Source organism: Leuciscus leuciscus (assembly GCF_965113295.1).
Source record: "Leuciscus leuciscus genome assembly, chromosome: 1".
In the NCBI taxonomy this organism is placed as follows: domain Eukaryota; kingdom Metazoa; phylum Chordata; class Actinopteri; order Cypriniformes; family Leuciscidae; genus Leuciscus; species Leuciscus leuciscus.
Genome location: NC_138725.1, coordinates 11,900,575 through 11,913,980, shown reverse-complemented (window position 1 = coordinate 11,913,980; position 13,406 = coordinate 11,900,575). Strand labels below are relative to the sequence as shown.

At 41.4% G+C, this 13,406-nt stretch overlaps 2 protein-coding genes across 3 annotated transcripts in view; both read left to right on the top strand.

Annotated features, from left to right (window-relative positions):
* LOC309499866 (uncharacterized protein) overlaps positions 1 to 13,406 on the top strand; it is a 186,291-nt gene that overhangs the window by 87,600 nt on the left and 85,285 nt on the right. The gene's annotated exons all lie outside the window — the stretch shown is intronic.
* Positions 1,425 to 4,665, top strand: LOC309487216 (piggyBac transposable element-derived protein 4-like). Its single transcript, XM_082154788.1, has 6 exons — positions 1,425 to 1,478; positions 2,081 to 2,152; positions 2,378 to 2,446; positions 2,731 to 2,799; positions 3,079 to 3,147; positions 3,365 to 4,665. Exon 6 carries the CDS (start codon positions 3,450 to 3,452, stop codon positions 4,116 to 4,118), a length of 669 nt encoding a protein of 222 aa, XP_082010914.1. The 5' UTR covers positions 1,425 to 1,478; positions 2,081 to 2,152; positions 2,378 to 2,446; positions 2,731 to 2,799; positions 3,079 to 3,147; positions 3,365 to 3,449; the 3' UTR covers positions 4,119 to 4,665.

The following is a 13,406-nucleotide window of genomic DNA, read 5'->3' as shown; positions in this document are numbered from 1 at the left end:
CTACCTCAGCAAGCATCATGTGAAGGATATAAAGTTACAACACCTCAGGAAACTGCAAATCTAGCTCAAGCAATATCAAACTCACTAAGCACACATCGGCTGCCAGTTCCAGAACCCACTGTCTTTGTTGGTGACCCTTTAAAATTCATAGATTGGAAGATGTCATTCATGGCCCTCATTGATCGAAAACCTCTTCCTTCTGGTGAAAAAATGTTCTATCTGAAGAATTACCTTGCTGGGGAAGCTCGCAAAGCGGTGGAGGGATATTTCTACAGAAATTCTGAGGATGCGTATCAAGGTGCCTGGAAAGTGTTACAGGAAAGGTACGGGAACTCGTTCGTCATCCAAAGAGCGTTCCGAGACAAGCTGATGAGATGGCCCAAAATTGGAGCAAATGACCCACTGGCATTACGAGATTTCACAGATTTCTTACAAGGTTGTGTCGAGGCAATTCCTCACGTAAAAGGATTAGCCATCCTAAATGATTCTGAAGAAAACCACAAGCTGTTAAAGAAACTCCCCGAATGGATTGTGAGAAAGTGGAACCGAATCGTGGTGGAAGAGCTAGACACATCAGGTGATTATCCAAGTTTCAAATGCTTCACTGAATTTCTGCAAAAGGAAGCAAAAATAGCTTGTAACCCTATAACCTCTGCGCTATTTGTGAATCAAAGGAACACAGATGAAAGGTTCCCCAAACGTGCTAAGGCTCTCAGTACAAAGGTTCAGGTGAACGACTTAACCCTCTGGGGACCAAAAACGCGCCCGCGCGTTTTGCTCGTTTTTTTTTTTTAGCAATGAAAATAAACACTAAATGCTCTGTTAATTTTGATCTTTCATTTTCGTGTAATACATCAATCGATCCTGTTCAGTTTCAATTTTTTTTCTGTATATTCACAATAAAAATAAAGTGTTTTGCTTTTTGACAAATAAAGAAACTTTAACATGATGCGATTTCTGCCTTCTCTCTGTCAGTGAACTCCCGTTTGAAACGCGTTCGAAAATGATCTGATAACTCTGCGAAAATTCAGTCAAACAGGCAAACAGACCCACGGGCATAAAGCTTGAGATCGCAGCTTTTAAATGAAGTAATTTATATAAAAAACAAATATTATCAGCTTCTGTAATCTGTCTAAAAAGAGAGCGATTCCAGTCGAGCTCATTACGAGCTCATTGACTTTAATTCGTTCACGCCTACTCACGGAGCGCGCTATTCATAAGATAATGTGTTAAGCCGTCTATGCAAAACAGGTAAACGCCCCCAAGCAAATGCATTAAAAGCTTCAAGTTTCATCATTCAGTCACCTGCGCGTTGGGAAGATGACACGGTACACCGGTGCGGAAGCCCTTCAGTTCGTCCTGGATACTAGCGACGAAGAGTCCACATTTTCATCAGAAGAGGAGCGTGACTACTCTGACGACGACCGTTTGTATTTTGAAGAGCGTCTTGATCCAGCCGTGGATAGAATTTCGGATGAGTAAGTATTTATTCTTACTTGCATTAGTTGACAAGCTATTCAAAACATGAGCTTACATATTATACTGGGTGGACTTGCCATCCAGAGTATTGACATTTGATATCTACCTATATTCAACACGATCTAATGAAAGTGCATATCTATACCATGAATTTAATATCTCGTACCATTTCAACGTCAAAAATATTTTGTTTTGTTTTTTTTGTGTACATATGCTACACCCCTTGGTTAGGAAATTTGTATTTGTATGTGTAGCCTAAATGATATGTTTAGATCATTATGTATGAAAGATAGAATTTAGAAAGTAGGCCTAGTAGGTGTTTAGATTATATTTTGACTATATAAATGCTGCCTCATTATCATTAACGATGCATGCTCGCAAATATCAGTTGTAAATGTGCTGAAATGTGTAAATATACCCAGTTAATGAAGTGCACAAATGTGTTAGGCTAATGTTTGCGGTGTGCCTCTCCGGTAATCGCCCATTGACACGCATATAGGCTTATTGCACGCGTCTAAAATTATTTACATCAGTTATTCATTATAGACTAATTCTACTATAGTTATATTTATGTAATAATATTCTTCAACTTTTTTAAAAGGAATGTAGCGTCATCACTACGTCCGCCTGCAACTCGGAGTGCGCTTAGCAACACAGTCAGAAATCAGAAAGAGTAAGTACATATTTACCCACTATTTTACAGATGTTAGTTACATTTTGTTTATACTTAGTGTTAATAATATGAGCCTGTATGACTTTATTATTTATTTTGGGAGATTGGTTGATGTTACATATGTTTTATGTTATCAGCATTGCTAAATGTCCATCAGTTATGCATGTGCTGGAATGGTACTCTGTAAAATATATGATAATAACAGTTTTTAACTTTTTTTAAAAGGAATGTAGCTTGTTCACTCTCGCCTTCCACTGCAACTCGCAGGACAGGCAGCAACGGAAATCAAAAAGAGTAAGTACATATTTACCTACTATTTTACAGATGTTAGTTACATTTTTGTTTATATACAGTACTTAGTGATGATACAAATGTAGCCTATATGTGCCTGTGTGGCTTTGCAAAAAATGTGTTGTTATGCATGCACAATATAACAATTATTGATTGGTAATGTTAATATAAAAGAGCTTATATTGTGTTGCTTTATCAGCATTGCTAAATGTCCATCAGTTATGCATGTGCTGGAATAGTACTCTGTAAAATATATGATAATAACAGTTTTTAACTTTTTTTAAAAGGAATGTAGCTTGTTCACTCTCGCCTTCCACTGCAACTCGCAGGACACGCAGCAACGGAAATCAAAAAGAGTAAGTACATATTTATCTACTATTTTACAGATGTTAGTTACATTTTTGTTTATATACTTAGTGATGATACAAATGTAGCCTATATGTGCCTGTGTGGCTTTGCAAAAAATGTGGTGTTATGCATGCACAATATAACAATTATTGATTGGTAATGTTAATATAAAAGAGCTTATATTGTGTTGCTTTATCAGCATTGCTAAATGTCCATCAGTTATGCATGTGCTGGAATAGTACTCTGTAAAATATATGATAATAACAGTTTTTAACTTTTTTTAAAAGGAATGTAGCTTGTTCACTCTCGCCTTCCACTGCAACTCGCAGGACACGCAGCAACGGAAATCAAAAAGAGTAAGTACATATTTATCTACTATTTTTTTACCTACTACTGTGGCTTTGCAAAAAATGTGTTATGCATGCACAATATTACAATTATTGATTGGTAATGTTAATATAAAAGAGCTTATATATTTTTTGTTTTATCAACATGCTGATTGCCCTGCCCTGACATGCTGATAGTACTTTGATCAACCTTTATTAACCTTTATTAATATTATTATTTTTATAGGAATGTGGCAAAGAGGGCCAAGACAAACATTCAGACGAGCAACAAGGAGTCCACTCTGTCATGGAAAACAGAGACTGACATTGATATGGTTCCACAGACTCTGAGATTCCTGCCTGCCCGGGAACTTGGACCACAGCTGAGTTCTGCTGACACACACACTCCCCAGACTCTCTTCAAAATGTTTTTTTCTGAGAATGCAGTTTCAACTCTGTGCCACAACACCAATGCTCAGGCTGCTGGTGCAATTGCAAAGGGGCGCAAATTTAAATGGACTGATGTCAGCATCAGTGAGATGTACCGCTACATTGGGCTGGTGTTTTACATGGCCATGGTGAAGGTCAGCTCCATCAAGGACTACTGGCGGCAAGACAGTCTTTTCTCTTTGCCTTTTCCTGTCCCAATCATGGCAAGAGAGAGATACAGCATCATTTCATGGAATGTGCACATGAGTCACCCAGATGCAGATAAGGAGAATGACAGAAAGAGGGGCACACCTGAACATGACCGTCTTTTCAGAGTCAAACCTCTCATGGAAACTATCCGTCATGCTTGTAAATCCATCTATCATCCTAGAAGAAACTTAGCTGTGGATGAAAGAATGGTGGCATGCAAAGCACACACAGGTATGACACAGTACATGAAAGCTAAGCCAACCAGATGGGGTTTCAAGTTGTTTGTTCTTGCAGACTCCTCAAATCAACGGAGCATAAGCATTTACTGTGAGATACCTTTTGTTTTTACAAAATTACAATAAAACAGATTGAAAAACAAAACATTTGAATCTCCTCATTCTTTAAGGCTGCCTCACTCGATGGCCCATTAGCACTTGGGGGAGCGTCTATGTCACACCCCTGGTCTGAATCTCATTAATATTGATGACCCATTACCACTCCCACGCATAAACCTCTTCTGACAAAAAAACTGTTTTACAATGTTTAAATCAATGTTGTGTTTTATGTGAAAGATTAGGCAGGATGATTTTCAGATCATTTTGAAGCTAGAACTCAAAGGGACAACATCAATTAATCAAAAGTCTTGTGGACAGATATTTAATATGTGTTTTGTGGTCTTAATTCAGCAACTTTCATTTTAATTTTTTCCAAAAACCACGCATAAACATTATTCTCTTAAAAATACAAACATCTACATACACGTTGCTCGCATATTATGGTAGGCCTGTTTGTGCTATATAGAGTGATTTTACACCTTTGCCATTAACATGTTTATAAATAACTGAAAAAAGCACAAATGTCAGAGCATGTCAGAACATCTCAACGACCCCAAAAACAGCTTGGTCCCCAGAGGGTTAAGCTCAAAAAGACCAGAGACGTACATCTCTAAGCCAAAGACATCGTGCCTTTTCTGCAAGGATGAAAAACATCACATTGCTCAATGCTCTACATTTGCTGGAAAGACTATTGAAGAAAAGAAAGCCTTCATTCATGAAACCCACCTCTGTTTCGGATGTCTCAGAAAGGGACACATGAGGAAAGACTGTAGAAGAAGACATATATGTGGTACGTGTGGTCGAAGTCATCCTACCTGCTTACATGAAGAAAGGGATAAAGCTCCTTCAAAGGACCCTAAAGGGGCATCTACGAATGTTCAAGCAAGTGAGGAAGTTCATAAAGTCATGACCCACGCACTCACTCAATGTTCTCCTGCTACTTCCAGCATTGTGCCAGTTTTCATCTCTACAGTGGACGAACCCCAAAGAGAAGTACTAACTTATGCTCTACTTGACACCCAGAGCGACTCAAGTTTCATCTTGGAAGATCTTCTTGAAAGTTTGAATGTTGTCTCACAACCTGTGCCATGACAGCTGCTGACACGATCACTGCCAGTAAGAGAGTCTGTGGACTTAAAGTAAGAGGACTACAATCTGCAAGTTCTATACCACTACAGCAAGCATACACAAGAGACTTCATTCCAGTGGACAAGTCGTATATTCCCACCAAGCACACAGCGCTTCAGTGGAGTCACCTTAGACACTTAGCAAGTCAGCTATCACCACTTTTGAACTGTGAAGTCGGACTTTTAATTGGATTTGACTGCCCATCTGCTCTAGCTCCCTTGGAAGCCATTATAGGTGGTGAAAATGAGCCTTTCGCGCAAAGAACTGTGCTTGGGTGGAGTATTATAGGCCTGTCTAATCCACACCTTGACCGACAAGGAAATCAGAGTTTTGTCCACCGTGTTGCAGTAAAGGAAATACCTGTCCCATTGCCCAATGATATCCTGAAAATTCTTGAGTCAGATTTCAATGAGAAAGCTTATGAGGATAAATGTGTGTCACAAGAGGATGTTCGTTTCATACAGCACCTCAGTGCCAATATTCATCAGAAGGATAATGGACATTACAAGCTTCCTCTCCCATTTAAATGCAGCAGCCGACCCTCACTACCCAACAACATAGGGCTAGTAACTGCTCGACTACAACACCTAAAGAAACGGCTCAAGTCCAATAAACAGTATTATGATCACTACAAGGCGTTCATGGAAGAGATGATTATCAAGGGTGATGCAGAACAAGCTCCAGCTATATTAAGTGGAGAGACAGTGTGATACATCCCACACCATGGGGTGTACCACCCTCAGAAACCAAACAAGCTGAGGGTGGTATTCGATTGTTCAGCAAAGTTTCGTGGTATATCTCTAAATGACACACTTCTGACTGGGCCTGATCTAACCAATTCCTTGGTGGGAGTGATGTGCCGTTTTAGAAAGGAGCCAGTAGCAGTTACCTGTGACATAGAGAAGATGTTTCACCAGTTTCTCGTCCCACCTGATGAACGCAATTACCTGAGATTCTTATGGTGGGAGGGTGGAGACTTGGAGAAAGTGCCTCAAGAATATCGCATGGCAGTCCACCTCTTTGGTGCCACGTCTTCACCTGGGTGTGCCAATTTTGGCCTAAAGTACCTGGCACAGCAGCACAAGGTTAACTATCCTTCAGCCTCAGCATTCATTGAGAAGAACTTTTATGTGGATGATGGGTTAACCAGTGTTCCCTCAACCAGTGAAGCCAAAGAACTAATAATGCAAGCTCAAAGAGTGTGTAAACATGGAGGTTTACGGCTTCACAAATTTAACTCAAATAAGGAAGACGTTCTGAGTTGTTTAAACCCGTCAGAAAAGGCAACTACATCAAAGCCTCTTGACTTTAATCTTGAAGCAGCATCAGCTGGACGCGTACTCGGCATTCAATGGTCAACAAAGGATGACACATTCAGTTTCAGCATTGACCTTAAGGATCAACCATTGACTCGCCGTGGTATTCTGTCTGTTATAGCCTCTCTATATGACCCTCTTGGGTTTGTAGCCCCATTTATTCTACAGGGAAAGTGTATCCTACAAGAACTGTGTCGTAGAGGTACTGAATGGGACAACGAACTTCCTGATGACTTGCGTTCTCAATGGGTGGGTTGGAAAAACGATCTTCTGAAACTCAAGGAAGTATTGATACCAATATGTTATCACCCACATACCTTCAGTGACATAGTCAAAACAGAGTTACACCACTTCTCTGATGCGAGTAATGTAGGATATGGTGCTTGTTCCTACCTCCGCTTCAAAAATGACAAGAGTGAAGTCCACTGCAGTCTGGTGATGGCTAAAGCCAGGGTCTCACCTACAAAGGTCATAAGCATTCCCAGGTTAGAACTCTCAGCCGCTGTCATATCTGCCAGAATGAGTGTCATGCTGAAAAATGAGCTGGAAATGAAGATTGACCAAGAGTTCTTCTGGACAACCTCGCAGGTCGTTTTAGCATACATTAACAACGAAGCCCGTAGGTTTCATGTTTTTGTCGCAAATCGAGTGCAGCTGATACGAGATGTCACAGATCCTAGTCATTGGTGTTACGTAAATACAACAGATAACCCTGCTGATTATGCATCTAGAGGGCTTAATGCGTCTGCCATCTCTACATCAATGTGGTTATCAGGACCCAAATTCCTGTGGGAACAGGAAGTAAATGCAACACCATACACACCTGTGAACCTGCTTGTCGGTGATCCTGAAGTTAAATTAGTCCAAACCTTTGTGACCTCAGTCAGAGACGGAGCAGACATCCTCAGTCGCTTAAGTCGATTCTCTTCTTGGTCTATGCTTCTAAGGGTGGTTGCAAGAATAAACAGATTGGGCCACAAACAGATGTACAGTTGTTGTGACAGTTCATGTGAAACAGATCATGTGACAGTTGAAGAACGTGAGAGAGCTGCTAAGGTGGTCATCAAGCTTGTACAGCAGCAAGCATTCTCAAAAGAAATGCAAATAATTGAAAGACGAGAAGCTCTACCAAATTCAAGCGCACTGTACCCTCTGGATCCTATTTTGGACAATGGCATCCTCCGTGTTGGTGGGAGGCTAAAACACTCATCTCTCAGTCAAGATCTAAAACATCCTGTAATACTTCCAAAAGGTAACCACATCACTAAACTAATTCTGTCATATTACCACACCAAAGTTCGTCACCAGGGAAGAAGCCAAACTCAAATGGAGTTAAGAATGAATGGATTCTGGATCATTGGAGGCAGTAAGTCCGTCGCCAAGTTCATACACAAGTGTGTGCAATGTCGGAAACTCAGACGACCAGCTGAAGAACAGCGTATGGCAGAACTTCCCAGAGAACGTGTTGAGGTTTCCGCTCCATTCACGTACTGTGGTATGGACTGTTTCGGGCCATTTATTGTGAAGAGAGCTCGTAAGGAGCTTAAGAGATATGGCCTATTATTCACTTGTCTATCATCTCGTGCAGTCCATATTGAAATGATTGAGGACCTATCTACAGACTCCTTTATCAATGCCCTAAGGTGCTTTATCAGCCTCAGAGGAGCAGTTCGCAAACTTCAGTGTGACCACGGCACTAACTTTGTTGGAGCTAAAAATGAATTCGCAAAATCACTGAAAGAGATTGACACCAACGCCTTAGAGATCTTTCTTACAGAAAGGCAATGCGAGTTTGTCTTTAATGCTCCTTCTGCAAGCCATGCTGGAGGTGTCTGGGAGTGCCAGATACGAACTGTGCGAAATGTACTCAATGCCACACTTGCTTTATGCCCAGGCAGGCTTGATGACGCATCACTCAGAACGCTGTTCTATGAAGCAATGGCCATTGTAAACAGCCGCCCTCTAACGGTAGATGGGATTAATGATCCAAATTCACTCGAACCATTGACCCCAAACCATCTGATAATGATGAAGTCTGATGTTGCTCTTCCACCTCCAGGAGAGTTTGTAAAACAAGATGTGTATGCCACTAAAAGATGGCGCAGAGTTCAATACCTAATCGAACAATTTTGGAGTCGTTGGAAGAAGGAATACCTTCTCAACATTGCAGCACGTCAGAAATGGTATATTCCTCGCCGTAACCTTCAAGTGAATGATGTTGTAATCATCAAAGACGATATGCTTCCCAGAGGTCAGTGGCAATTAGGCCGAGTGGTGGGAACCAGTGAAGGAAGTGATGGTCTTGTAAGGCGAGTCAAGTTGCAGTTAGGGGAGCGAAAACAAAATCAACGCTCCAAGCCCACAGTCATTGAAAGGCCCATCCAAAAATTGGTGGTACTTATTGAAAATGAGTAATCAACGACTGCTTTGTGATTCCATTGCATCAGACCATGTAATTAAGTTCTATAAAACCTAACATTTTAGACTTCGCATGCATATAAACTGTTTGAAGGCGGTCATATTGATGTTCAGAAATCATGTTCTGATTCATTCACAGTTTGTCCTGTTCTTTCATCATTTCATAATTGGTGGGAGTGTAAATGACCGCAAAATATGTATGTGTGTGTGTCCCTTTAAACGTGTTGTGTGCGCGCACGCACGCTCTCTACGTAACGTAAGCTGTAACTCAGGGAGAAGAAAGAGGTGCGGACGAGGGGCACATTATGGTTCTCACGTGGTGTTTACAAAAGTTTGAAATATATATTGTAAAAGGTGGATGCACTTTACGTTTTGGTTCTTTTAGTACCCCCTTTGGCAAGCGGAGTGAGGTATGTGTCTTTATTGTGTGTTTGCATGTTGTATTTTAAAGTAATATATAATTTCGTATGGCACGTGTTATTTGTCGAGCTCTTTTGGTTAATTTCTCATGTATGTAATAATTTATTTGCCTTTTGGGTATCTGTAAATGTGTATTTGTTTAAGTAATCTGTCATTTGTACATACGTTTTTTATTTATGAGTATATTGTTTCTTTATGTAGTTTCACGGTGCTACAACACAACGTTTATCGAAGTCACGGTTAATGGCGCTCAAAGCGAGCGGAATAAAGAAGATTAAGCACCCGTCGAAACTCTCTGTCTCGTTTGACGACGCCGAGGGGCTGCTACACCATATCATTTAGAGATTTAAAAACAAACAACAAGATCTTAAAATCAATCCTGTAACGGATTGGCAACCAGTGTAATGAAAACAAAATTGGAGTGATATGGTTCCGCTTTCGAGAACCTGTCAGCAATCTAGCTGCGGCATTTTGAATTTTTTTTTGGTCACACTACTAAGGCAAGTGTGAGAGTTTCAGAGGATTCCTTCCTATATTACAGGGCACCAACTGAGGAATTTCACCTTGACAGTGCAGAACAATCATGGAAGATTGTTGAAAGAATTAGAATTATATAAATTATAGGAAGTTCATCATCTGATCAATCTGAAGGATTTAGTGAGATTCTGGTGAGCTTGTAGAGCCTCTGATTATCAACACAAGAATGACACAGTTGCTATAAAAATGAATTTATTAAAAAATATATATGTAGCCCGGTATGTGAGATAGTGACAACACCGGACACAGAATGAAAAGTATATAAAGGGGTATTTTATTCCAGACTGCACTTGAAACAGCGCAGCGTTAATTAAGCAAAATTTCAGGAACTTAGCGTAGAAAGGTTTGTGTAAAGTGATTGAAATCAATAAAGTTTGCTTCTCACATCAAAATGAGTCTCTCTATCTCTCTTGTTCTCAGTCACAACATTAAATGTATCAATCACAAAAACTAGGCTAGCTAACATAGACAACAGTAGCAGCCTCTCATTCTAGAAAACAAATGCACAAATAATTATAACATTTGTCAGCACAGAGGACCAAGAAAAGGCTACTTACGTTACATGCAAAATACATGGCAATGAAATTAGAAGTTACATTTTTGAGTATTTGCAATACCTTTCAAAAATGATTAAACAATTTAACACTTAGTCTTACATCAGCAAATAAACACTTGTACAACTTCAAAAATGAAATGAATGATATTCAAACTTACTTTTCATCACCACTCTATAACCTGTAAACGTTTTCACAGTGAATGACGCACTTGATTTTCCCCTGCAGACAGTAAAATAAACAATACATCACTCTTCCTCAATATTTGGAACACAAGACTGATAAACACTTCTTGGAAATCAATTAAAGTGAACAACACTCACTCTGATGTTTCACACTCGCCCCAGAAACACACTGAGGGCCTACACAGAGCACTCTTCTCCCCTCTTAAGACAAAATTACCACAAATCAAAAACAATGGTTCACATCAAATTATACACAAACTAATCTTAACATTACGCTGGTATTGATGATAGTTCATCACTTATGCTTCTAGAGAATTGTGTTGTTGGGATTTCCCCACACAGAGATGCGTCTCGACAGAAATCACCACCAATTACCATCAATCAACACAATACACAGCCATCCGGCCAAGCAAACACTGAGGAGGACTTCACGAACTATTAAAAGTGCATATTTCTCACTATTTGTGTTATATCGTCGACTTTTTTGGCCTTGATTCGACACAGCGTCCACATGAGCATCATTCAAACCACGTTGGGAAAACGCGCTGCTCAAAAACCACTCTCGCGATACTTCCAGACAGTGACGTTTCTTAAAGGGCCAGTGTAACATTCCATCCATGGATGAGAAATGCACTAAAACATTTTGGGCCCTATTTTAACGATCTGAAACGCAAGTGTCAAAGCGCAAAGCGCAAGTAACTTTGTGGGCGGGTCTCGGCGCTGTTGCTATTATACCGGCGGGATAAATGCCTCTTGCGCCAGGCGCAAATCTAAAATGGGTTGGTCTGAAGTAGCTTCATTATTCATAGGTGTGGTTTGGGCGTAACGTGAAATAAACCAATCAGAGCGTCATCTCACATTCGGTTTAAGAGCAGACACGCTTTTTCCATAGCGGATTGCTATTGTAACGGCGGATTTGCCAGGCGCGCGCCAGCAGCGGTTCACAGCCAAGGAGAGCAACGCTCTCGTCACGGCCGTAAAAGAGAGAAGTTACATTGAAATGGAGAAACCCACCCAAATTAACTTCGGTTAATTTGGGTAAATGTGTAAGCTAGATGTATGCTTTTATAATAAATTGTTTATCTATCTATCTATCTATCTATCTATCTATCTATCTATCGTAATAATGTATGATTTGCAAAAATGAAAACTGCTGCTTCTGTGTAGATGAGAGAATCAAAGTGCGCGTTGTGCACACGCTACATTGATTATGGCCAAGCATGCGCCCTTAAAATAGCCTATGAATAACATGCGCAACGCGCCACTGACTTTAAACAATTTTTTCCTGGTTAGTGGCGCAATTGTTTTCTAAACCTGCAAAATAGCAAGAAGGAACGTTTGCGCCGGAACACGCCTCCTCTTTGCGCTGAACCGCCCCCGGGAGCGCAAGTGTATTTCTTAATAATAATGTATTTCAGAAGTTAACCGACGTGCTTCTGTGGAGGGAAAAGTCCGCTTTGCGCGGGTGCAAAATAGGAATGATACATGCGTCGGTGTACAAAGTCACTTGCGCTGGGTGCAAGATAGGGCCCTTTATGTGCAGTTCACTTAACCCAGGGCTTTGATAACCAGTCCAGTGATTGACTAATAACTTTTGACCTGGTTACACTCTCCCCTGCTGATAGTCGACGTCCCTGGAGACTACCAACCCTAATCATCTTGCCCTCCTTGAAGCTTTCCTGTGGTATAGAGGACCATTCCAGCTAGCACCTGGGAGAGCACATCAGGACTAAAAGACACTGCATTACACGTCGACTTGGGCAATCGGTTCGGGTTACTATGCACTCCTGCAGTTGTCCTTTGTGTTCTACGCATAGCAGGACAAGGCACTTCTGGCTTAACACACTCTTTTCTTTCCTTTCTAGGTGCAGGCACTGGTCTCATCGCTGGATTCTCAGCAGGTAAGTGGACACTTTCTGTTTCTGGTTCCAGAGATACTGGCGTCACTCCCAGGGTATCATCAGGGTCATCGTTGCACTCTGGTTTCGTGCAATAACCCCTCTTATCCGATTCCTCTGTTTGATCCTTGAAACAGTGCATCCAGGAATTGGCTGCCTTTGACGCTCAGATGCTGGTGCTACTGTCAGTTTCTCCTTGGGACACGGAACTTCCTCCACTAGAACACACTCAGCTTCCAATGAGGTCATCTCTGGCTCAGAATCTGGGGTAGGTACCTCTTCCACAGACTTTTTCCGACGCCTCGGCATGGGCACTGGGGCTGGATTATTGCAGGGTCTGAGGTTGGATCTGTGCACCCTCTTCACTGTACCTCCTTCGACAGGCTCCACGGTGTGGGTCGTCCCTTGAACCTCTAACACCTTGTACATTGTTGAAGACCATGCGTCCTGAATCTTGTTTCTTCCTAGTGGCCAGTGTCGTAGGTACACATGTTGTCCAATCTCTACAGCAGGGCAAAATACCTTCTCCTCATGCCGCACTGCTCTTTCCACAGCCTTCCTTTCCGCATATTCCTTTGCTCGAACATGGGCATCTCGGAGGCGTTCCTGGTGTACTTTTAACCAGTCAGGTTTGTCATCGGTTATAGGCTCCTGGCCCAACAGAGCATCAACTGGCAGATGCGGCTGGATCCCAAACAACAGATAGTACGGTGAGTACCCTGTGGATGAGTGTGGCGTCACATTATATGCGTAGACGAGCTCCGATAAGTATTCAGGCCACCTGCGCTTCCTTTCGGGTGGGAGGGACTTCAAGAGGTCATGAAGGGTTCTGTTGAACCTCTCACATTGAGGATTGCCC